Consider the following 27261-nt stretch of genomic DNA (forward strand, 5'->3'; position numbering starts at 1 on the left):
TTATTAGGACTAGAAGGATAAGGCTCAACAAGAGACTCAGGGCTGAACTCTATAGCAGAAAGAGGGTCGGCCTCAAACTCTAAGGACTCATCTACAGATTTAGACTCAAACTCGGACTCGGACCCAGACGATTCAGACTCATCAAACATAGGACCCTCGCCAGCGGTTATTTCCAACTTCTCTCCACTTGGCGTAGTGATCCTCAATGTCTTGCGCCATCCCCTTGAAATGTTGTCAGCTTGGACGATTAACTCGGAGGGATCAAACTCCTTATTTTCTATGACCGCTTGAACGAGCTCAGAGTTATCATTGCAGACCGGCTTGGATTCATTTTTCTCCATTCCAAAAAGAAGGTTAATTCCCAGATCATCAGAGTTCAGGCTGGCTGACTTCTCGACTGTGGAGAGTTCTTCATCGATGAAGTCACAATCGAGGAATACCTCGAATCCTGGTTCACGGATCCCATCATGGACAAATGGTTCGAGGAATTCATAGCATGGGAAGTCTTCCCCTTCTTTGATGTACTGGCCGTTGAGAGTGAACGGATATGGATCCATGGCCATTTCTGTCTTCGTGATTCGAGCATTGTTGCGAGCCTTCAATTTCAACGCAGCCCGTTTTAGGTCTTCCTTTGTCGGCTCGAATCCTAAGCCGAAAGTGTCCTTCTTGACTGCACCAGGATGCCCCCAAGATTTAGCCATTTTCTTCTTGAGCCCAAGGGTCATTCCAGGAAAGTGACCTTGCTTCTTCAGAATGGCGTTGATACTAGTGTTTGAATAAGGATCGAAGTCGAGATGACACTTTTCCTCTTCTTCGATCGCAAGAACATCATCTAAAGAAAACCCCCATAGATCTTCATCTTCCTCGTCGTGTTCAACATGGACGATAGGGGTATCAATAACTTGAATGCGCATAGGAGAAGCATTGATAGTGATCGGAATCCCTCCCACTATGGCTTTCACTTTTTGGTGAAGCGACGACGGAATCGCCTTTAGCTCATGAAGCCAAGGGCGTCCTAATAACAGATTGAAAGAGGCTTTAATGTCCACCACCTGAAACTTGGTGCGACGTTCAATAGCCCCAGTAGTTATATTCAGTACGATAGTACCCACGGCTTGACGGCGAGTATTATCGTAAGCTCGAATCCCTTGAGTGGAGGGAGTCAATTCTTCGTTCTTTATACCCAACTTCCTTGCAGGACGGAGTGGGCACACATTGATTGCAGAGCCATTATCAACCAGGCTCATAGGAACATTCATCTGCCTACACACTACAGTGAGGTGTAAGGCCTTATTATGTTGGTCCCCTTCCGGGGGTAGATCCTTATCAGAAAAGGAGATCAGATTGTTGGTACTCGGCAGCTCAGTAGTGAGAAAGTTGACCAATCCTTGAGGAGTCATGTCGTCATCAACTCCTATCTTCACCAGAGCATTCATTACAGCCTTTCGATGCTCGTGGGAAGTGGCCAAAAGCTTCCATACATTCATCTCCACCTTGGTCTTTTGCAGCTGTTTGACCACATCGCTATTCGCAGGGTTGACGGAATCAACTATCGGATTTGATTGTGGTGGAGGTGGAGGTGGGTTAGGTTGTTGCAACCGTCCACTTCTAGTGAGAACTTTGACCTCAAGGTCCCCCCAAACATCTTTACTGGTGCCGAGAGATGAACAGGTTATGTCTTTGAGATAGACATCTTCATCATCACTATCCCAAATCCCATTCACTTCTTCAGTGCTTGAGATAAATACAACTTCCGGCAGAGGTTCATTTACAGGTTGAATGAGTATTGATGGATCAAAGGAGACTTCATCTCCCATGATAGCCAAAGCATCAGAAAGAGGACCTGTTTGAATGTAAGGCTTCTTGCCCCCTGGAGGGACAGGAAGTTGGTTAGCATCTATCAGGTCTTGGATTGCGTCTTTCAGCCTCCAACACTTCTCAGTGTTATGACCCTTTCCTTGATGATACTTGCAATAAGCATTGGGGTCATAGTTAGCGGTTCTATTCTCAGGTCGAGGTTCTGGAAATGGTCCAATTGGCATAATCAGTCCCTGACCATGTAGACGGTCATAAGCCGCATCATACGTCATTCCCAAAGGCGTATAAATCCTCCTTTGCCTTTGGAATCTTTGAGGAGGAACATTGAGGGCCAGCACATCATTGATGTTGATATTGTTGGTAGCATTATTGGGCTTAGAAGACGAAGAAGAAGGAGTGTCGTTCTTCTTGTTTTTCCAAGTGTTGTTGTTATTGTTGCTACCAACAGACTTCATCAGTTCGTCTTTGATATTGATTCCAATATCGTATACAGCATCAAAGGTACTTAGAGGCAGAAACTTCAGGTGTTGCTTGTATTTATGCGTCAGATTGGCAATGAACAAGCGAACCATCTCCTTCTCCTTGGGAGGATCCACCAAGAGCGCAGCTGTTTCTCTCCACCTGCTTAGGTAAGTGGTGAAGCCTTCATTCTCTTTCTGTTTGAGAATGGAGAGTTCACGTTCAGAAGTCTTGGCCTGGATGTTACACTTGTACCGATTCATAAAGCTTTCAGTAACATCCTCCCAGGTCGCGACATGCTTGGATTCCAGAGAATAGAACCACTATTGACAGGCATGTTCTAAGGAAAGAGGAAACACCGTAGGGAAGAGTGTCACATCTACTCCCTTAAGAGTCATAGTTGCAGAAAAAGCCTTCAAATGGAAAAGTGGATTATCAGTAGGCTTGAACTTGGGAATATCAGCAGTGGAAAACTTCTCAGGGAGCTTCTCTCTTATAGACGAGGAGGTGATAGGTTGTTCCACATAAGTGAACTCTTCGGAAATCTTGCTCATTTGTTCCTTGATCTTGTCCATCGCAGCAGTAGTAACACTGTTTTGCTTGTCTTGCTCTACAGTGCTGACTCTAGTAGTGAGTATCTGCATCATGTCAGACAATCTTTCGATTGTCCTGTTGAGGTTCTCGATGTCTTCCTTAGTGGCCATTGGTTGAAAGTAGACTGGAGACGGATCTTGTGGAGATGACTGAGGTGGTTTCCTTGTACGCCTCTTTGGTACAAGAGGTTGTTGAGGTAAAGACTCGAACCGTAACAATCTACCTTTGCTTCTTGCCCAAGTGCTGTGACACCGAAACAAACACACCTTTAATGACCAAACTTGACCTTAACCTATCCGGATTAAAGAAAAAAATTTTTTTTTTTTTTTTTTTTTTTTGAAGCTCTACTTATTAAAAAAAAGAAAACATGGGAGGATACCATCCGACTTACTCCGAAAAAAAACGACACAAAAAAAAAACGAAACTTCCCTAAAATACGGTCAAAAGTGGTGCATGACTAAAAAAAAAGTGCGGACATAATATGTGAGTGATTGGGTGAGGTTATAGACACGTGTTTTGACCGTATAGCTAGACACGACTCAATACTGGACACAAAAAAACGAGAAAAAAGACTGACGGGACACTTTCCTGGGCACCGTGTCACGGTATAGACTGGCGTGACACGGTTAAGGCTTACCGTCAGACGGTAGCCTTTACCGTGTCACGGCACTGTTCACCGTGACACGGCAGAAAATGCCGTGACACGGTGCGCAATTCCAGGTCAGTTTTGTGATTTTTTTTTTCAGATTTTAATCGATTTTAAGTCCGTACTAATTACTATGTGAGAATAAAAACCCTCGGTCATGGGTCAAACAAAAAGAGCAAACATATTAGGGTTAGCACCGAAAAAACACATAGCATTTAGGCACGATGATGCAAAAAAAGTTTGCAACCTAAAGTCAAGATGTATGTTCAACTATTGGTCAAGCTTTGGGTGTCAAAAGGGTACCATGGTTAAGAGTTCGGACGCGTTAGCAAGGCAGCCTCCCTTGAGGGTGTATGCCAACGGGCGGCTCCGCGAGTTCGTGATGAAATCGAACTCGACTCCATGGTTTGGGTGAATTTAATGACTTGGATGAACCCTTATTGCCATGAGCGTTTTTGGGTTGATAGAGCTTAAATTCCCCGGGGCTAAGACGCATGTAGAACACATACGTTTTTTCAGAAAAATCGAAGGAAGTCGACTGTGGGAAAAGAAAATAGGTCACCGACTGATTTTAGGACTGCCGTGACACGGTAGAAATTCCTGTGTCACGGTACAATGTGCCGTCAGACGGTACACTGTACCGTGACACGGCAGTCAGAAAATCTGACTGGTGCCCTGTTTGCTTTTGCGCGCAACCAAGTTATCCAATTTTTCCTACGGTACAGACCTGAATGCGACGTTAAAACGTCTATGCAGATGCAAAAATGCCAAATTAATCACAGGAATATTTGTTCAAGAATCTTTCAAGTCTCATCCACTCATCTTAATTAAATACCGATCACTCAAATCGATAAATAATTAAGAATCCTCCCCAGTGGAGTCGCCAAATTGTAGGCGTCGTTCGAAGTGCGCCTACGTTAAAAGCATGTTGTGAATATGCTTGGCACTCATAGGAAGTGGGAATTGACATTACGATTAGGGACAACGATTAGGGACAAATAAAGTAGGGAGCCGCCAACAAGTTTGTAAGGAACTTGTAAACCGTTCACGGATCATAAAAGGCAACCACGAATAAGGGACAACGATAGGCAACAACGATTGACCCGTGAAGGTTACACCCCATTCATAATCCATGAGATTACTAACTCTATATGGTTCGGAACCACGAAAGGAGGATCGGGGATGATGGTACGAAGTGAGTCATGGAGTCACATTCGCCCGTATTGGCCTCTACTCGATTCTTATAGTGAAAAGTGATTCCTGCGATCTCAAAGGCATACAAACAAAATATTCAATTTGCTCCAAACTATTATTAAGCTAAATTGGTTGAATATTAATGCAACATATAATTCTAAAATATTGTGATCACTTGATTAAACAACAAGATTAAAAGGAACCTAAACCGGTTTTCCAAATTATCTTATTATGCGTGATTTTCAATTACATATTCCCTTTAACATGCAATATGGTGATCAAAATAAATAATAGAATCAATATTAACATAAAAACCAATTTAATCATAATTCCAACAACATAAAAATCGTTAGAAAAACAATAATAATAAAAAGAGCATGATCCTTACTTTGAATCTGTTTGTTTGCAACTACAAAATAATAAACGAGTTAGTAACTTCAAGGAAATAGCAAAACAATAACTAAATTACATTAAATAAAATAAGGTTGATTTTGGGGCCAAACCCTCAAACGATTCTACCTTTCACACCTTGGCTTAAGGACAAAACCTCGAGTAAAATATGGACTCCTTTGAATGCTTGAAGAAGGAATTTTTGAAGTGAAAAGGGTAGGCTAGTGTTTACGTTAAGAGCATAGAAGAGAGAAAAATAAGAATAATCGAATTCTCCTTGCCCCGTACATCAAATATGAGGGGGTATTTATAGGGAAATGTGCTGAGGGAGCACACGGAACCCTAAAATGATAAAAACCCTAAAAATGCATCCCGTGACACGGTCAGACTGTACCGTGACACGGTTAGACTGTACCGTCAGACGGTACAAGTTCCCGTGACACGGTCAGTTTTGGAGTGTCGCGGGAAATTTTCAGAAAACGGAACGGAAAACGCGTTAAGGGTTTACGCGGAAAGGACACGGAACTCCCCGTGTCACGGCAGACCTCCCGTGTCACGGGAAGTCCCACCGTCAGACAGGAAGAGTTCCCGTGACACGGTCAAGCTTGACCGTGACACGGTCAGTTCCAGTCCACTTTTCCGTCTAAATTCATTTTTAACCCTAATTTCTTTCGGCTTTTTAAGTGCCGATTGATAATTTCGGGCTTTTTCTGACTTTTTTTATTCGGGCTAAAATTAGAAAATAATAAAAATAAATAAAATATTTGGGCCAAAAATAAAATAAAAAGGTTTGGGCTTAAAATTAATTAACAAATTAAAACTATGCTTTTACCAAACACCAAAACTGATCCATAGACCTTTCAAAAACAAGAATTTAATAAGATACGATTTTTTAAGCACTCTCGGGATTAAATACTAAACCCGACCAATAGTGGCGGTGAAAGGTTATTTATCATCGGGTTTGGTTTTGGGGAGATATTTTTAGGTGTCTACAGTATTATAGTTGTTGATATTAGTGTTATTATTATTGTTATTATGGTTATTGTTGTTGTTGTTAATTTGTATTTGTTGTTGTTGTTGTTGTTATTGTTGTTAGTTATTGTTGTTGTTAAGTTTATTTGTTGTTGTTAATTTGTATTTGTTGTTGTTGTTGTTGTTGTTGTTGTTGTTGTTGTTGTTGTGGTTATTGTTGTTGTTGTTAAGTTTATTTGTTGTTGTTAAGTTTATTTGTTGTTATTGTTGTTATTATTATGATTATTATTATTATTATTATTATTATTATTATTATTATTATTATTATTATTATTATTATTATTATTATTATTATTATTATTATTATTATTATTATTATTATTATTATTATTATTATTATTATTACTAAAATCGGATTATTTTCTTATTTTATGTAGATCGAGGGTTCTGGTGCTCGACATGCAATATCACGACGTCTGAATGCGTCTGCTAGGAGACAGACATCTCGATCTGCACCGCTTCAGCCCGAGCAGCAGCAATACAGGTCTATTAGTGGTTGGTCGGGAGACCAACAATCTAGTAGTAGTCGGCCCTTGTACTCTGCAAGTGGAGCACCCATATCTGACGAGGAAGACGAATGTTCGGCTAGTCATGCTGGTGACCGGGATGAAGAACAGGACCCTCAGGATTTCCATATGATATATAGGGCTCAGTTTGGGAGATTTGTTGGTAGTAGATCGAGTCAGCCTACTTCCAGCTCTGCAGAGGCATGGTTAGTGCAGGAACCGATGCCGGGTGGGCCTGAGGATGGGTCAGTTATCCCTAGTTTTGGGGGTCACGTGGCACGGTATATCTGGATGGAGTAGGAGCGTAGTGTTTTGCGCTGTTTGAGTAGGACAAAGTTATGTTCTGACTTGTTCACTTGGCGAGGTCGTCAATCTGTGGAGGACCTTGCGGCGATTTATGCTAGTTGGTTGTCTCACTTGCCCGGCCTGATGTTTAAAAGACTTGATTGGCCGTTGATTTCTGCTTTTGTTGAGAGGTGGCAGCCAGATACGAACACCTTTCACATGCCATTTGGGGAGATTACGATCTTGCTGCACGACGTGTACAACATACTTGGGTTACGGGTTGCAGGAAATATGGTGACCACTACTCCTAGCACGGACGTGTTACGGGACGCGTGCTCGATCACCATGGATATGACTCCAGATGATCTGTCTGAGGTTTGCGGCACAAAGACCATTTGGCAAGGTAGTGGGGTGTTGACTGATAAGATTTTTTAGTCGACATTGGCGATTGACCGGGAGTTTAGTGATCATCTTGATGGATACTTGTGGTTAGTGCTTGGAGGTACACTGTTTGTAGACAAGAGTGGTAACCATACGCATCCTTCCTTCCTCCACGGGCTATGTTACATGGATGTCCCTATTTACGAGTATGCTTGGGGAACAGCTGCACTGACCTACTTGTATCGGCAACTGGGCACGGCATCACGGAAAGGTGCTGATTCGATTGCTGGTTGTCTCACGCTTCTGCAAGCGTGGATTTACGAGTACTTTTCGTGTTTTCGGCCACAACAGGGTACCTTAACCTGGGACCTTCAAGTGCCTCGTGCGTCTGGTTGGGTATGTTGGAGCGGGATGTCCTAGCAAGAACCTGGAGCGCCTGTTACCTTTTCGTACTAGAATTGATGCGCTTACTAAACGTGAGGTGAACTGGCTACCGTACGGAGCTGATCCTGCATTACGAGTGCCCCCCCCCCCCCACTTTATTCATTGGCTGCATCCAGTACCGTAACATCATTGAGCCATACATGCCTGATAGAGTGGTGCGCCAGCTTGATTTCGTGCAAGGCATTCCCCGCAAGATCATCAGGCCAGAGAAGGCCAAGAGGCCGACTAACTTGAAGATGTATCGGGTAGACTTCCCGACTGAGATGACAGATGTGATGTGAAAGAGGTTTGTCCCTGGGGTATCTTAGAGTGTAGTTTTAGGTGCCTCACCAGGCTTAGTGCTGCAGCTCCTTCGGTTGCGCCTGGTTACATGCAGTGGCTGTACAGGTTTTCTCACCCGCGGGTATCTCCAGGTGCAGGAGTTACAAGCAACCTGCCTGAGCGGACTAACACTGATTACGTAAGTATTTATGCTTATTATTATATTAACAATGACTTCTATGAATTTTTGTGTTTATAATATGTTATTGTTTGATTTGCAGTGGATGGGTCGGTCCATGGAGATTCACCAAAGAGCACTGGCTGAGTATCCTGAAATGTCGAGTGAGACTCGAACAATGACCGAGGAGCTTGTATTTGATTGGAAGTAAAAAATGGGACTTTAGATTATTTTGATTAGATGCTCTGTTAGTGGTTTTAATTATGTTATGAACTTATTTTTATTTTTTGTTTTTAAATGTAATGTATAAACTGGACACTTATTTTTTTTATATTTGATGTTTTGTTGCATATCATGTTAGATTAAAAGCAAATACATTTAAAATTAATTTCATAATTCTAATTTTCTTACAAATGTTCAAAGTTAGTGAATGTACATTACTAACTACCTAACTAATGCATCCCACATGTCCCTTCTCAATTGACATGCTTGATCCCATCCATTGACACTATCCTCGTGGTGTTCCGTCCACCAACCGGCGATCGGCGGGAGTGGTGAATCAGGTACAAGGTCAAGACGGATGAAATGTGATCCACCAACTGTAGCAATCACAAACTCTCGAGTCGGTGACCGAACCCCGTTGCGTGCCCTCAGTGTTAAGACTGTGATGCATGGGTAGTAGCAAGTTGGTACTAGGCCTACTCCGAGACAAATCACCCTTGCGTTGAACCACGTAGCAATAGGAAATAAATCTTGAATTGTAACCATCCAATGCCGCTCCCCGACAGTCCCACCATCCCATCGAATACGCTCTACGTTCATCCAAAGTCGTCCAAGCCCGTAAATCCGTTCGTACAAATCAGGATGACCAGCGATCTCGTTCACTATTGTTTCCCGAGCGTCAAACCACTGATTTTGATCGCCAAAGAAGAAGTCGGCGACACAACTAGCCACAGTTCCCATCACCAATGACATCCTTCCAAGACGAAATGTACGGCAACATTGGGGCTGGAAGCAAGTTCAAATACCTGAATTGACTAATGTCACTTGGATCTACAACACAAAATTAAAAAATAAATTATTAGTAAAGCTACAAGTATTAAGTTTACATATTTTAATATTAAATGTAGAATTTTAGTATTACCTGGTTCTGGGTCACCACCACGTTGAGTGTGTTGACGGTTCACATGCTCGAAATAGCTACGATCACGCCTGGTGTTATTTCTCTTCGGTCGACCACGAGTGTTAAGGTTGATATGTGGTTCTTCAAGGTGTGAATGATCTGGATGTAGCTCCTCTTCAATGATTCGCGTTACATTTCGACGTACGGCCGGGTCACTTTCCATGACTTCATCGATTAGGGACCGAAAATGTGCAGCCTCCTCGGTCGAATCATTTACCACTTCAGGAATGTTAACACCATCACCAATAACCAGTATCTTCCAGAAAGAATGAATTTGGCTGCTATACAATCCTGTCTGTGCAACTATCGAATCATGTATCTGGCAAGCACATGGAAGACCATGGGTCACACGCATAGCACATCCACACCGTTCATGGACCTGGTAACTCAAATCCCGCATCCTTTTCGTCTCCTTATCCAGAACTTTCAAGCAATGTCGAGACACTTTGCCATTTATACGTGACAGTGGCAACTGTCTGTACATCTGACCAATTTTAGACCTTGATGCCTCCAAGTCATTACGAATTTGTATGATGCGATTACCGATATGACAATGGACTCGGGCCCATACGGTATCCAAAGCACCTGCCAATGATTCTAATTAGTAAATTCTAATACAATTACAATTAATACAATTACAATTACGTACAACGAGAACAACTAATAAAATAATACAACTAACCTGTGGATGATTCAAACCAAGTTTTCACTGCTGAACGTTGGCTCTCAACTCTACAGTTGGTTGTGTTACCAAAGTGAAGAACCTGGTTCGTCCAAAATTTCACAAATTTCTCCTTATGACAAAGCCATGTTCTCTGAACATACTGAATCACTTCCGGATATTTTCCCCACCTCACTTGCATGGCAGCTAGAGCACGATCATACTCCGCCTGTGTTGTTGCATTCACGATTTTGAACCATCTCCTAGCTCTAAAACTGACACCAACCGTCTTGTTTCCAAACATCTTCGTCACCTTAGCCTCCACATCTCTGTTGATGTGCCATAGACAGAGTAAATGTGACGTCCCTGGAAAGACTTCTCTCAAAGCCGCACATAGCCCAAGATCACGGTCTGAAATAAATACAGATGGCTCTTTATCAAACCCAATCAACTCCCATAATCTCTACAACACCCATCGATAGTTAGCCGTGCACTCGTCGCGCATGAAAACATATCCAACTAGAAAATTCTGGTTTGTCGGTGTCACGCCTACTATCTCAAAGAAAGGCATGTTATATCAATTGGTCTTGTAAGTAGAATCCATACCTATGACATGTGGGTATGTGCGGAGTATGTTGACCATGATCGGGTGCACCATAAATGCATGTTGCAAAACGTTGTGATCATCGTTCGTGACCCAGTAAATGTATTTACTCTCTCTCGCCAGATGAAGAAATTGCTGAACAACTCCTCTTCCTTCGGACATCTCCATCCTGAAGTCATTTCGGCAATTGTAAATGTGTCGGATGTTTGGATGATCATCAGGAAATTGCTCGGCAATAGTGGACATGATGTTACGAGGAGCAACCTTGGAGTTTGTCATGTCCCGCACAACCTGTTTTGCACCCGGACTCAATCCGCTCACTTTACGGTGACCCTCTGGGTACACAATCATCGGGTGGTTATGTGTCCCGGTGTGATCATTTTTCGCAATGATCTTCCAACTTTCGGTGCTGACATCATAATATATCTTGATGTAGAATGGACAACCATTAGCTTTGGTTTTGGTGTCCTTCCGTATCGCGTTCTCCAAATCTCTCGGCTTGCTCCTTCGTGACCGATCACATCACAAATACCGATACGGCCGACCATCTCTGGTTTTGTTATAAGACGATTTCACCAATATAATTCTCAATTTTATGGAAACACCATCAGCCCATGTAACTGCATCGTCAAATGTAGGAAAAAACGTATCGGTGACAAAATTCCCACTATAATTCACACCGTCACCGCCTTCCTCAGATTCCATATCCTATACAAATTAAACAAAACATGGTTTATGTCAAAATAATAATAATAAAAACAATAATAATAATAATAATTATAATTATAATAATAATAATAATAATAAAAACAATACTAATAATAATAATAATAATAATAATAATAATAATAATAATAATAATAATAATAATAACAACAACAACAATAATAATAACAATACTAATAATAATAACAACAAATACAAAACAATAACAATATTAATGATAATAAAAAATTATAACAACAACTACAAAACAATTTATAAGACCATAACATTAATTAATAAATAATAATAATAATAATAATAATAATAATAATAATAATAATAATAATAATAATAATAATAATGATGATATTATTAAAATTATATTTCTACTAATTAATAATAACAATATCAACAACAACAACAATAAAAATAACAACAACAACAACAATAATAATATCAACTACAACAACAACAATAATATCAACAACAACAACAACAACTACGGTAATAATAATAATAATAATAATAATAATAATAATAATAATAATAATAATAATAATAATAATAATAATAATAATAATAATAATAATAATAATAATAATAATTTCTATAATAATAATAATATAAATAATAATAATAATGTAACAAAAAAATAATCATATTACTAATAATCATATTCATACAAAAAAATTACATTAATTATCAAATACTAAATCACAACAATAATCACAAGACCACGAAAAATAAAACATAAAAAAAAAAAACTTAATTAACATAAAAAAAAAAATTAAATAAACGTACTTAACATTTAATATATATATATATATATATATATATATATGAACAGGGACATCCGCCTAAAATTTCCGGATGTCCCTTGGTACATTCGCCTAAAATTTCCGGATGTACCATGGAACATCCGGATTTTTCATGCGGATCCCAACTTCCGCTTGAAATTTCCGGATGTTCCATAGTACATCCGGAAATTTTAGGCGGATGTACCTAGGACATCCGGAAATTTTAGGCGGATGTCCTAATTGCCGAAAAAAAAAAAAAAACTTACAGAATGATCCGACGCATTCTCCGGCGTACGTATGTTCCACTCGCCGTCCATGACCCAAGACCCGTCGGAAAATTTCACGATTTTTTAAAATATAAAATTTAGGTGGTCGTGGGAACCGATTTGGTTGCAAGGTCGTGGGGACCGATTTTGGGAGGCTCGGGACAGCAATGTCGTAAAGTGAGGGGACCGTTTCATGTATTGTGTCCAAATGGGGAACAAGGTCCTTTTTATAACACAAATTGCATAAAGGGCATAGTGGTTCATTCAAGTCAAAAAGGGAGCGTTACCCGGTAAAATGGGAGCGACAAATAGCAGTTGAGTATAATTAAGAACAATATATACCTTAATCGTAGTCTGTGCTTTTTGTTTCATCTTTGAAACACCCTTTGCGCTTTTCTTTCTCCATGACTTTATCTTTTGACCTTTTAGCTTGTTAGAAACCTTTTCCTGTGTGCTTTACCACCTAGTATTCTTTTGACCCTTTTTCCTTTTTTGGATAGGATCCTTGACATCAACCTGAACTGTGTGTTCTTTAACAATGCCTCCATGTTCTCTTTCAAAACCTCCATGTTCTTTTTCAAGTCCTCCACGTTCTTCAGCCAATTCCTCAAATATTACTGCTGGTTCTAATAGACTGTCATCACCTTTATCTTGAGTAACATCTTGTTCATTCGTTTTTGATGACTCAGGTGGCACATCTTTATCTTCTCCCATCAAGAGCTTAATCCTAGAAGTGCATTCTTCAATTGCTTCCTCAATGATAGCTCGAGCACTCAAGTCATTATGTGCTCGATCTACAAGTGTGATAAATGTACGAATATGATACAATCTCCATACACTACAAGGAGTGACACCCATTTCAGCAACATCATTGTCATCAACTCTAGTGCACATAGCAGCTTTTGTCCATCTCTTGCAAATGTATCTCTTCGGGATATAAGTAATGTTATTTAAGTGTAAGACACGAAGTGAGTGCTTGCACAACAAACCTACCTCACCAAAATATTTGCAAGTACAATCAACTGTAACTGTTGATTCATTACATGCAACAGTATGCATGATCAAATCCTTTTTTGGATGCCCAACATGATATTCATAAAGAGGAGGTTGAAATCCTATTACCTTGGCCGTACAAGGAACACCATTGACAAAATTGTCTTCAAAATGTAAATAGATTTGAATAGTATAAATCTTCCTAGCATGCTCCAACAATCCAATATCTGCCCAAACTAAATGACGATTTCCGGTCATACTATCATAATCATTACTACCTTCTCTACTCCTCCACTCATCAACAACCTTAATAAAAGTAGTGTAGAAATCACATAGACCATGAGTGGCATGTAGTCGACGGGAAACTGATTTGTTAGTAGTTTCACTCCTCTGAGATGACATACACCGCCACTAAAATAATCTTTGGAATATGCATGACACCACATCTCTTTGATATTATACAGATTTTGCAGCCATTTATTATCTGTGCATTTGTACATTTTCTGCATGCTGTAAAATAAAAGAACATCATACTAAGTGAAAATGAATGTCAAATATAATAGAAAATAACATATGTCTACTTCTTTCCAGCACATTAAGTTCACTTCAGAAGAACATCAAATATATGATATGATAAAAGAACATTAAACGTACAACACAAGGATCATTATTTTAAGTAAAAAGAATGTCACATGTAATAAAAAAGAACATCTCTCTATATTAATCCCTTGAGAAGTACATCAAATAAATTACAAAAGAACATCAAACATGAAAATAAAGAACATAGTCTAGCAATTTAAAGAACATTGAATCAGTAAAATATTTAAATAACATAAATTTAAAATAATTAATTCATAGCGTTACCTTGACCAATAGTGCTCGAATTCTTAAATAGTATCTGTATACTTCAAAACAATATCAAACAAATCATTAAAACCTTCCTTTGCTCTAAGTCCTTTGATATTTTTCTTTGCATTCTCCCCAATATGCCACGTACATAGTCGATGTCGGGAATTTGGGAAGACAACCTTAATTGCTTTGGCCATTGCTTGAGCTTGGTCAGTCATTATTGTCACAGGATGTTTGCCACCCATGGATTTCAAAAAAGTATTGAACAACCACTCAAACGATTCCCATTTTTCATTGATCAAGAAGCCAATACCAAACATGACATTATAATTATGATGATTCATACCAACAAAAGGTCCACAAATCACACCATATTTGTTTGTTCGGTACGTTGTATCATGGACTAATAAACCACCAAAAGAATCATAATCTACCTTCATTCTATTATCACGAAAGAAGAAGGATTGCAAATGACCTTTTTCATCAACATCAAAGTCATAAAAAAAGTCATACTCACTAGATTTCCTCTCCTTAAAATAGCTAAGCAAGCGCTTTGCATCACAACCATCAAACTTCATTTTCTTATGTTGGGATAAAGCACCAAACGCATCCCTTAAAAGAAATGAAAGATTTGCCTCTCCATCAGCTTGATGTTATAAAACACGCACTGCATCAGCAACAGGTATACTACTCTCAGTCAAGCTACTCATCATCACAACTTGTTCATTAGTAACCTGTGTACATTCAAAAAAACACATGTTTTAAAAATTTTGAAAATTGTACCATTACCTTCCTATGAGACCTAATCAAATGTCTCTTTGAAACAGGAACCCTACTATGATTATGAACCATAGTGTGATTGACCACGACATACAAACCAGACACCTTATCAATATCAAATTGTATATGAGCCTTGCAACATGTGCGGAAATTCCTCTTTTGGTAAACTTTTGGTTGTTCACCATGCTTCTTCTCTTGCTTAAAGCCAGCAAAAGAACACACCAAAAAACGTTGCCTAGGTGTCCTATCTTTGTCTTCTCTACGATTCAACCTATCTTTACGTATACCAAAACCATGTTTAAATGCATAACTATTATACAAATCATAAGCCTCTTCATCAGACTTAACTTTTCTATCAAATAATTCTGATTCAGTTGCCTCGGTAAAACCTGAAAAAGGAGATCAAAATACATATATATTAAGCTGATGTTCTTACATAATAACATGATGTTCTTTTAAAGTTATAAAATGTTATTTAATATATTTGTAATGTTCTTTATTAAATGCACATCGATAACGACACATTAATTACAGAAAATACAAAACATAGTACAACAAAAGTACATGACTCTTTCAGAAAAGTACATTCCATTACAATAAAAGTATATAAAGAGTACTACAAAGTACATATATGAACATTGCACATGCATTAATAAATAAAATCAACATTGATTTCAGCAAAAATGACATATAATAACAAATATAAAAGAACATATGTAAATAATAAAAGAACTTCATCTTCAACCTCATGAAAATTACTGTAAAATTAAAAATATAATGTAATTCGATAATCTAAATTTAAATTAGTAGTAATAACTAAATCTAATAATCAAAATTAAGGATTAACAAATGAAAAATATAATCGATTAAACAATTCACCTTCATTGAGGTTTTCGATACCCTCGACTTCACCTTCATCATTGATATCATAATCATTTGCATCATCGACAAATCTAGCATTAGAATCATGGCGAAATTCAGATTGATAAACCATTATTAACTTCTTCTACAATGAATTCAAATGATTGATCTTCAAAATTTTCTCTGTAATTCTCTCTCTGTAATTTTCTCTCACTAAAAAGTTTGAAATCTCTATGATTTTCTCTCTCTAAATCTTTTTTGAAATTATCAGTTAACAAAAATTACCAAAAATGGAAAGCTATAAAATCGGCAATAATTTAGCAAAAACAACGTGATATTAAACTGTCTCCATATATTTATTTTTTTTTAATTCCTGTAATTCGAAATTAATTGAATTAATCCTGCCAACTCAGCAGGTGTACCATGAGCATGGTACACCCTTGTGTACTATCAAACTTTCACCAACTTTGTACTTAACTCGTCATTTTTCCACTAACAATCACTTTATTTCTTTTCTCAGACTTGGCTTGCAAGGGACTATCCTTCAGAAGTGCTAATAACACTAATTACTTTTTTCTTTGAGACTATAATTGTATTAGTCATTACTTTAATTGCAGAAAATGATTGAAGTGTTTGGAAACCAACCTATGGTATCGAGTACATTTCGATTCTCGTTGGGGTATTTTCTTTATTTCTTAGCACTTTCAAGTTTATTATCATCATCAAATTCACCATTACTCTTTGTTTCTTTTGGGTTTTTTTTTTCGTTCATAAGTAATTGTTCAATATGCAAATAAAATATTGTACCACCTCCGTTACATATTAATTGCAATGATTAGACATTTTTTCTCTCTACTTTATGTCAAATCGTTTCAAATAATATGTAACGGATGTAGTAATTAAATTATCTTAGGTATATAATATAAACAAAATATAAAAATTGCATATCTAGAAACTAAAAACCGAAACGAATATATAAAAACAAGCATGATGATGTTTTGAATATAAATTTATCCTTGAAGTATATTAGATTTCATATAAGCATTAAAGTATAAGAATATAATAAAAACTCATTTAATATTATAGAGGTTACTCTTTGTTAAAGTTATAGGGGTTACAATTATAGGTGCTACTTAGGCCCTGTTTGATTCACCTTAATTTTGCTGAACTGAAATTATTTTTACCGAACTGAACTTATTTTTACTGAACTGAACTTAATTTTATTGAACTGAAATTATTTTTACTGAACTTAAATTATTTTTACTGAACTGAAATTATTTTTACTGATTTTCTATTATAATTCTTCTTTAAGAAAATCGAATTTTACTGAACAAAACTTATTTTTACTGAACTGAAATTAATTTTACTGAACTGAACTTATTTTTAATGAACTGAAATTATTTTTACTTAATATTATTTTTTTAAGGTGAAGAGAACAGGGCCTTAGTTAGTACTCTCTTTGTCTCTGAATAAATGAGACATTGGACTTTTTTTTTTCTCTATTGAGTCTATATTCATATATTAGCGAGTTTTGATTTTAGTTTTATATTAACATAATAACAATATATTTTTATCATAAAATATATTGTTAGATAGGTATTGGTATAAAGTTTCACAATATAAATTCTTTTCATTTTTTTTATTTTTATAATTTTCATTAATATATATTCATATGAAAATAAGGTCAAACTAGTGCATTGACATGCATACTTCCAAAGTTTTATTGTGTCAGTTATTCTGCTAATGAATGAATATCATAGTGGTTACTCTATCAGCATTGTAAGGTGTACTTTGTTATTTAACGGGGCGTTTGGTTGGAAGGATGGGAATAAGAGGGATAAGAAGGGAGGATAAAGATAGGGGATTTATAGGTGGGACAAGGATAAATAATCTTTATCCCATGTTTGGAAAGTAGGGGAAAGAAATTAGGGATAAGTAATAAATTTATAAAAATACTCTTACTAACTTCTATCCTTCTCCTTACTTTTTCAATTTAATTAAGGGTAATTTAGTCTTGTAAAATCCATTTTAATCCCTTCCCCTTATACCACCCCCCTTAGTGTTATAGAAATGGAGGGATAAGTGGGTGATTTAATCCCTATCCCTAACCCCCTTATAATCCCCATCCCTCTAAACAAACACTACATTCCTTCCATCCCTATTTTTTATCCTTGTGCCACCCCTTTTATCTCCCTAAACAAACACCTTCTAAAGGTTACTCTATCAGTATCATAAGAGTTACTCTATCGGTCTTATAGGAATTAATTCATTTTTTACAAGCAGTCACACGGTGTGGCCAATCGCATAATTGTTGTTGTTGCATTATTATTATTATTATTATTATTATTATTATTATTATTATTATTATTATTATTATTATTATTATTATTATTATTATTATTATTATATCTCAAAAACAAGTCATACGACCTACAATAAATTAGTGGGAAGCCGAGATACAATCTAGGCCCCCACTCCTCTAGCTATAGCAAATCCTACCCTAGTGAAGATATCAGCTGCAGCACGAGCCTCAATGTCTTGCGTCGTCGAGAACCTCTGAATCCGCTTCAGTAACGCAACAGCCTCCTTCTCTAATTCCCCAAGCGAAGAAAAGGAGAAGGGAATGAAACCATATTCAATCGCCTGACATCAAGCTTCATACTTAACCTGCTTCCGATGAGCAGCACACTGCACAACCCGCCCAGGAATAAAGTCAGATAGCCCTGACTGTGTCTGATAAGTGCATAATATATCGTATTTTTAGTCCATAATATTAGTCTCATAGCCTCGTTATTTTAGTTAATTTATGAAATTATCGATTTTAATTATTTTAGATTCTATTTTATTTAGTATTTTATTTTATAGTTATTTTTATGAATAATTGGCACTTAAAATTATGTTGTGTGTATTCGGTAGGAAAACAAGAGGGAAATAAGTGGGCCAAGATTATACAAGTAAAGATATTAAAGCCCACTTGTATCAAAAGCCACTTGCAACCACAACATCAAGAAGGAAATAAGTGGATTTGTAAACATAAGCCACTTATTGAAGCCCACAAGCAAATGGTTTCCTGAACAAGCATGTGATTAAGAGCCAAAGCAAAAGAAAAGAAAAAAAAAGATAAGAAGAAGAGGAAAAGGGGCGTGAATATTAACCAGAACAAGACCCCAAACTACCATCATCTTCCTTAATCAAAGAAGATCAATACTACCTCCGAAATTCAAGCAAAGATGAATCTCTATCTTTGTTCTCAATTCTATCTCTTTGATCCGGGAAAACCTAGGTTGTTTTTACTTATAAAAACTACCCAATTATTCCTTCTCAACACACACAACTTGACCAGAAAATATTATCCGAGTGAGATAGTTCGAGTGACTCAAAATTGGGCAATTGGAGTAGATAAGATAGCCATTGGAGGAGGGCTTAGTCTCGAGTCCGAGGTAGAACGAGAACGACGACAATTCGCGGGGTCGAATTCGGGTCTTGTACGATTGTTCTTGGGAGTATAGTTCATAAGTCTTCTTACTCAGTTGTTCCATTTACTGTTATTTTGGATTGTTTTTGCTAAGATTGACTAATTACTTTTATTGGATTATTGGTGTGATGATTTGATTATTGATTTTATAATCTATTTGCATGGTTTATTTCAATTTACGGCTATTTGAATTTGCTAGGTATTAATTATTAATTTTGCAGTTCAGTTATGATTGTTATCTTTCTATTGTTGGATTGTAAAGTATTGCTATCTATATGGTTTAGCTTAGTTTAAATTGTATAGAAGAGTAGTCCCTAATTTTAAATCGAGTCTGCGATTATGGTTTGGTTTAAGTTAGAGAGCAATTTCAATCTAAATAATCTGACATTTATGTGATCGGATTAGTTAGGACTAATGAGGTCTCCTAGATATTAATGCTGCCAAGACTAATTCATGCAAGTTGCGACCATATTTGTGTTAATTAGATTGGTTTAGAGTCAATTTCGGCTTAGTTCAAAATTGGTTTAAAATAAGGGAAGACAGGGAGTCTTTGTTACTAAAGTCTCTACGGTTAGTCTAGTAATTAAATTGATTAATTATGCGAGTCCGGTTTATTATAATCACCAATAGTTTAATTTGAGTAAATGTTATTAATGGAGTTGGTTAAGTATGTCGTCGATTGTATATAGTAGTTTAAATTCTATTTTTTCATTATAGTACTAGTTGATTATTATCATTTAAACCCCCCCCCCCATCACATGTAAATAGTGTAAATAGTTATTGTATTTTACGAGTTACTCGAGTATAGTAGATTAACAATCTCTCCGTGGGATCGACCCTTTCTTGTCCTTTTTACTACTTGTAAATATTTTTGAAGGTCTAGTTAGGTAAATAAATTATTAATTTAATACGGTAAACGACACGTATCAAATTTTGGCGCCGTTGCCGGGGAGATATGTTTAATTTTCTTAATACTTCTTGTCAACTCCGTTATTGTTGTTTAATTATTAATGCATGTAGTATTCTATTAGTTATTTCCTACTTAACTCTAGGAGTATGGAGTATATACACGTGGGCTTGCTTTTGTATGTGCCTAAATGTGGATAGTTAGTTTGCTTTACTGTAGTTGCTTGCAAACTATAGCTGTACAAATCGTTTAGACATATATTGCTTGACTAACTAGTATGGATATAAGTACCATTGTAAGCTTTTTGTTTTGATCTTAATATAAATATTATTTTGATCTAACAGTACTTATATATATAATCTTAGTCCATTGAATCAATAATAATGACTATATTAGTAATAGCATGAAACCAGATTTTTGAACTTTGAATATATAAATAAACTTAATTATATGATAGATTTGTTATAATGAGTCTTTTGCTTGTTTCTTGGTACCGTTTTTGCAAGCTTCATTCTTGTTTAACACAATCTGATTAGTGAGCTTAAACAATCTGGTATATGCTATGGATTTTTTTTATTGATGCATATGTGTTAAGTACTAATGAGTGAACATGGATGATGGAAATTGGGTAGCATGTTATCATGATTATATAGAATATGCTTGTTTTTAGACCCAAATTTTTGCAAGTTTTATTGATTAGCTTTTTCTAATTATGTTTGTTTGAGCCTAACTACAATAGGACTTGCTTAATCCTCTTTAATATAACTTGGTAAAGTCTGATTGACATATTGTAGCTGATCCTATTAATTTATTTATTTTCTTCACTGGAATAATTGCATGCTAGCAACTTATGTTCAGCTTTTGCTTTAATTACTCACATAACTTATTTTTGCAAGAATTAATCTTGTTTATGTAATCTGCTAGAACCATTAGAACTTAGTTATGAATGTTGAAACGTGTGTAATTGCTTCCTGGCAGAAACTGTATGAGGAGTTAGTTCCCTTTTATGTGTCATTATGTGAATTATTTTTGACATATGAAGTGCATTAAATAGCATAGATTAGAGCTTGATTGTTTTTAGTCTGAGTTATTGCAAATCTGGTCTAATAACTGATTTTCGAATAGAAATAAACTGAAACAAATATGCTAAAATCCCTGGCAGAATAAATTTAAATGAATATTGTCTGTCTAAATGTTGTTTTTAATGCTACTGTGTTAACAATAAGCTGAAAATCTGAAATGCATTATTTAGTTAACATTCTGGCAGCATAATATACTCATTATGTACTTGTTTTATGAAATATTTTTCAGGTGCATGTACGCATACGATAAAGAAGCAAGACTTCACCGCATAAGAGCGTACATAGACTTGTTAAACGAAGCAAAACCAGAGGAGTTTCTTCATATTTTAAGTGCTGAACCAGCACTTGAAATAGAAGATCTGTTGCCGATCGAATACAACAACATGGCAGAACAGACGTTGAAGGAGCTGGGAGCCCCTAAAACAGGGGAAGATCCTCTTTGCATTGTCTTTCCGGAATTAGAGAATCCCCTCAAACTGAACTCAGGTTTCCTTAATCTTCTCCCTAAATTCTATGGGAACGCAGGTGAGAATCCTTATAGACATTTAAAAGAGTTTAAAGTAGTATGTTCTTCCATGAATCCCAAAGGTATAGAACATGAACATATTAGATTGCATGTTTTTCCTTTTTCTTTGCAAGATCCTGCTAAAGAGTGGTTATATGAGCAACTTCCATCTAGTTCCATTAATTCTTGGGCAGAATTAGAAAAAGTTTTTCTTGAAAGATTCTTTCCTGCAAGTCGTATAGGTTCTATTAGGAAGGAAATTTGTGGAATTAGACAGAATAATAATGAGTCTTTATATGAGTACTGGCAACGTTTTAATAGGCTTTGTTCATCTTGTCCACAACACCAAATAAGTGATCAATTGTTAATTCAATACTTTTATGAGGGTTTGTTACCTAATGATAGAGGTATGATAGATGCATCTAGTGGGGGTGCATTAGTTGATAAAACCCCTACTGAAGCTAGAAAATTAATCTCTAATATGGCTCAGAATACACAGCAGTTTAGCACTAGAAATGATGTTAAAAGAGTAAATGAAATTGATATAAGTGGCATTCATAATCAATTGCAAGAAAATTCTCAACAAATTGCTACTTTGACTACTCTTGTTTCTAAAATTGCTAGTAATGAGTCTAAATCCAGAGTTTGTGGTGTTTGTTCTGATTTTTCTCATGCTACTGATGAATGTCCTACTTTACAGAGTGAAGATGTTAATGCCTTAGGAGGTTTTTCTAGTCAACAAAATAGAAAGTATGATCCTTTCTCACAAACTTATAATGAAGGTTGGAAAGACCACCCTAATCTAAGGTATGGAAATAGACCACAATTTCAACAGTTTAATCAATTTAAGCAACTTGGTCAACAAAACCCATCACATAAACCTGCTAGCCCTTCATTAGAAGACTTGGTGAAACAGTTAGCAAACCAAATAGGACAGGTTCATGATCAAGGTGTTGAATATCAAAAGAAAACTGACATTCACCTACATCACATAGACACTCAAATAGGTCAAATAAGCACTACTCTGAGTAATTTGGAATCTCAACTCTCGAATAGACTTCCTTCTCAAACACTTGCCAATCCAAATGAACATGCTAAAGCTGTAACACTTAGGAGTGGTAAAGAGTTAGCAGAACCTAAAATGAAGAATAGAGCTGTAGAGAAAGAAGTAGAAGTCAGATCTAAAGATGTAGTTAGTGAGAGTAAGGAAAAACATGATAAAGAGAGCGAGAAAGAACCTGTAGGGAAGAGTAATTCTGATGTGAATTTTGATGTTTCTCGTTTTAAAGATGTTCCCCCTTTCCCCTCTCGTTTTGCTAAGTCTAGGAAAGAAGCTATGGATAATGAAATTCTAGAGACTTTTAGGAAAGTTGAAGTTAATATTCCTCTTCTTGATGCTATTAAGCAGGTACCACGCTATGCAAAGTTTCTTAAGGAACTTTGTACTAATAAGAGACAATTTCTCCCTTTTGAAAAGGTAAATATGGGGGAAAAATATTTCAGTTGTAATTCAAAAGAAACTTCCCCCTAAATGTAAGGATCCTGGCATGTTTTCTATTCCATGTAAGATTGGAAATTCTATTTTTGAAAGATGCATGTTAGACTTAGGTGCTTCAATCAATGTCATGCCTAAATCTGTATATGATACCTGAAGGTCCTTTATCTAAGACTAATGTTGTTATCCAATTAGCTGATAGATCTAATGCATTTGCCATGGGAGTTTTAGAAGATGTGCTTGTTCAAGTGAATGAATTAGTTTTTCCTGCTGATTTTTATGTGCTTGATATGGGTGATAGATCTGATAGTGTTCCTTTGTTGTTGGGACGACCTTTTTTAAAGACTTCCAAGACTAAAATTGATGTTCATGAAGGTAATTTGAAAATGGAATTTGATGGAGAACTGATAAATTCAACATATTTGATGCTATGAAATACCCTAATGATGTCAATAATGTTAGTTCTATAGATTCTTTTGATGCATGTGATTGGATGGCTCAGGATGTCTTTGATGAGTGGTGTGAAAATTTGTTTGAAAATGGTGTTTTTGGTGATATTGAAAAAACAGAATTGGTTGATTCTTTTGTAGCATCGTCTGATGTGATTGAGTCTGATGTTTCTAATGGATGCGAAAAATCTTTACCCTCTGTTGTGCCTAAATTGGTTCCTCCTATTGTTAAGCCACCTGAATTAGAATTGAAGCCCCTTCCCTCTAATCTGAAGTATGCTTATTTGGGTGATAATGAGACTCTACCTGTGATTATTTCAAGCTCTTTAAATGAATCTCAAGAGACTAGGTTATTGAATTTGCTTAAAAATCATAAGGAAGCCTTAGGATGGACTTTAGCCGACATAAAAGGCATTAGCCCCGCTATGTGCATGCATAAAATTTTTCTTAAAAAAGATGCTAAACCAACTAGAGAGGCTCAACGTAGGTTAAATCCTCCAATGATGGAAGTAGTTAAAAAGGAAATTCTTAAGTGGTTAGATGCAGGAGTGATTTACCCTATTTCTGATTCCCAATGGGTAAGTCCAATTCATGTGGTACCTAAAAAGAGTGGAATAACTGTTGTAGAAAATAATGAAGGAGAACTTGTTCCTTCTAGAGTTTCTAATGGATGGAGAGTTTGTATTGACTATAGAAAGCTTAATCAAGCTACTAGAAAAGATCATTTTCCCCTTTCATTTATTGATCAGATGTTAGAAAAACTTGCTGGACAATCTTTTTTCTGTTTTCTTGATGGTTATTCTGGTTACACACAAGTACCCATTGCTCCTGAAGATCAAGATAAAACCACTTTTACTTGTCCTTTTGGTACATTTGCTTTTAGAAGAATGCCTTTTGGTTTATGTAATGCTCCTAGAACATTTCAAAGATGCATGATGAGTATATTTTCTGATTTGATTCAACAAGATATGGAAGTGTTTATGGATGATTTTACTGTGTTTGGTGATTCATTTGATAGATGTCTTCATGCTTTATCTCAAGTTTTGAAAAGATGTGTTGAGACTAACCTTGTTTTGAATCTTGAAAAATGTCATTTTATGGTTGAACAAGGAGTAGTTCTTGGTCATATTGTTAGTGCAAAAGGTTTAGAGGTTGATAAAGCGAAAATTGATGTCATTAGTTCTTTGCCATATCCTACATGTGTTCGTGAAGTTAGATCATTTTTAGGACATGCTGGCTTTTATAGACGCTTTATTAAGAATTTCTCCAAGATTGCTTCACCTTTATGTGCTTTGCTTGCTAAAGATGTTGTCTTTAACTTTAATGATGAATGCAAAAAGGCTTTTGATGATTTAAAAGACAAATTGACAAGTGCTCTTGTGATTATACCCCCGGATTGGTCTTTGCCTTTTGAAATTATGTGTGATGCTAGTAATAAGGCAGTAGGAGCAGTTTTAGGTCAAAAGAAAGATAAAGAGTCTTATGTGATCCATTATGCTTCTAAATCACTTGATTATGCCCAATGCAATTACACTGTAACTGAAAAAGAGATGTATGCTGTTGTTTTTGCTTTAGAGAAGTTTAGGCCCTACTTACTTGGCACTCGTGTGATTGTTTATTCTGATCATGCAGCCCTTAAGTATTTGTTAAAGAAGAGTCACTCAACGCCTAAGTTGCTTAGGTGGATGCTTCTATTACAGGAATTTAATGTGGAAATTAGAGATAGGAAAGGTGTTGAAAATCCAGTTGCTGACCATCTAAGTAGAATTGTACCCAGAGAGGATTGGCCTTTAATAACTGAGTTTTTTCCTGATGAGCAGCTTGCATCTTTATATAGTGTTGACACTCCTTGGTATGCTGATATTGTTAACTATCTAGTGACTGGAACATTTCCCCCTGCACTCACTAAAGCTCAAAAGAATAAGATTATATCTGATTCTAAATATTATATGTGGGATGATCCATATTTATGGAAATCATGTTCTGACCAAATGATTAGGAGATGTGTAGACAAACCTGAATACGCCTCTATTCTTACTTTTTGTCATAATTTTTAAAGTGGAGGACATTTTGGTCCTCAGAGGACTGCTCATAAGGTACTTGAATGTGGTTTATATTGGCCTACTATTTACAAAGATGCATATTTGTTTTGTAAATCTTGTGAACGTTGCCAAAAGACTGGAAGTCTGTCTAAAAGAAATGAAATGCCTCAATCTGGTATCCTTATTTGTGAAATATTTGATGTGTGGGGTATAGATTTTATGGGCCCCTTTCCTTCTTCTTTTGGTAAAGTTTATATCATTCTTGCTGTCGATTATGTATCTAAATGGGTAGAGGCAAAGGCTGTGATAACTGATGATGCTAAAACTGTTGTTAAGTTTGTTAAGAGTCATATTTTTAATAGATTTGGCATGCCTAAGGCCATCATAAGTGATAGAGGGACTCATTTTTGCAACAAAACCTTTGGTGCTCTTTTGGAGAAATATCATGTAACCCATAGACTTGCTACTGCATACCATCCTCAAACCAATGGGCAGGCTGAGGTTTCTAACAGGGAAATAAAATCAATTCTTGAGAAAATGGTTAATCCTAATAGGAAAGATTGGAGTCTTCGATTAGGTGATGCATTGTGGGCATACAGAACTGCATATAAAATCCCTTTAGATATGTCTCCATTTAGACTTGTTTTTGGTAAAGCATGCCACTTGCCTGTGGAAATTGAGCATAAGTCCTTTTGGGCAGTAAAGCAATGTAATTTAGACTATGACCTTGCTGGAAAAGAGAGGAAATTACAGTTGCTTGAACTGGAAGAATTGAGGTTGGAGGCATATGAAAATGCCAAAATCTATAAAGACAAAACCAAAGCCTTCCATGATAAGAACATAGCTAGGAAATCATTTCAGGTTGGGCAAAAAGTTCTTCTTTTTAATGCTCGGTTGAAATTATTTCCAGGAAAATTGCAAACTAGATGGCTTGGCCCCTTTACTGTTACTAATATTTTTTCCTCATGGTGCAGTAGAAATCAAGGATTCTAATACTAACAAAGTTTTCAAGGTTAATGGTCACAGGTTAAAACCATTCTATGACCAAGCTTATGTGACCTTGATTGAAGACTTATTCTTCGAACAAGCATGAAGGGAAGAATGTCGAGCCAACGACATAAACTAAAGGCGCTACTTGGGAGGCAACCCATGAATTATTCTAATTTTATTTATTTAGTTGCCTTTATTATTTTCTTTTGCTTTTCTTATAAGTCAGTTTTTTTTTTTTTTTATTCTTCTATTATTTCCAAAAAAAAAAAAAAAAAAAAAAAAAAAAAAAATTCACACCTGGAGAAACTTACTGGATGTTTTCATATTCATGCAGATCCTATGTGACACATTTAAACTCACACAAAAACTGCCCCAGCAAGCAAGATGCTTAAATGAGTTTTGATTACAAGAATTGAAGCTGACAAAAGT

General features: G+C 36.3%; 2 protein-coding genes across 2 annotated transcripts; one reads left to right on the plus strand and one right to left on the minus strand.

Moving 5' to 3' along the window:
- Positions 1–14899: 14899 nt before the first annotated feature.
- On the minus strand, positions 14900–16020 carry LOC145627908 (putative protein FAR1-RELATED SEQUENCE 10). Its single transcript, XM_081680253.1, has 3 exons — positions 15906–16020; positions 15036–15415; positions 14900–14980 (listed from the first exon to the last, which is right to left on the minus strand). The coding sequence occupies exons 1-3, from the start codon at positions 16018–16020 to the stop codon at positions 14900–14902; spliced, it is 576 nt and encodes a 191-aa protein (XP_081536379.1).
- A 157-nt stretch (positions 16021–16177) lies between these two features.
- Positions 16178–26935, plus strand: LOC145627916 (uncharacterized). The gene is made up of 7 exons (XM_081680261.1): positions 16178–16218; positions 21581–23333; positions 23465–23726; positions 23822–24840; positions 24952–25823; positions 25959–26703; positions 26753–26935. The coding sequence occupies exons 1-7, from the start codon at positions 16178–16180 to the stop codon at positions 26933–26935; spliced, it is 4875 nt and encodes a 1624-aa protein (XP_081536387.1).
- The last annotated feature ends 326 nt before the right edge of the window (positions 26936–27261 follow it).

This window comes from Chenopodium album, chromosome 1 (genome assembly GCF_948465745.1).
Source record: "Chenopodium album chromosome 1, dcCheAlbu1.1, whole genome shotgun sequence".
Lineage (NCBI taxonomy): Eukaryota > Viridiplantae > Streptophyta > Magnoliopsida > Caryophyllales > Amaranthaceae > Chenopodium > Chenopodium album.

Excerpts from the sequence above, each read along its gene's own strand:
- LOC145627908 (XM_081680253.1), bottom strand. The coding sequence starts at position 16,020 with ATGGTTTATCAATCTGAATTTCGCCATGATTCTAATGCTAGATTTGTC. Across the intron at positions 15,416-15,905 it reads TATCGAAAACCTCAATGAAG|GTTTTACCGAGGCAACTGAA; the intron begins GTGAATTGTTTA and ends CTCCTTTTTCAG. Across the intron at positions 14,981-15,035 it reads TGATTAGGTCTCATAGGAAG|GTTACTAATGAACAAGTTGT; the intron begins GTAATGGTACAA and ends GAATGTACACAG.
- LOC145627916 (XM_081680261.1), top strand. The coding sequence starts at position 16,178 with ATGGAAAGCTATAAAATCGGCAATAATTTAGCAAAAACAAC. Across the intron at positions 16,219-21,580 it reads AATAATTTAGCAAAAACAAC|GTGCATGTACGCATACGATA; the intron begins GTGATATTAAAC and ends AATATTTTTCAG. Across the intron at positions 23,334-23,464 it reads AATTTCTCCCTTTTGAAAAG|GTGCTTCAATCAATGTCATG; the intron begins GTAAATATGGGG and ends TGTTAGACTTAG.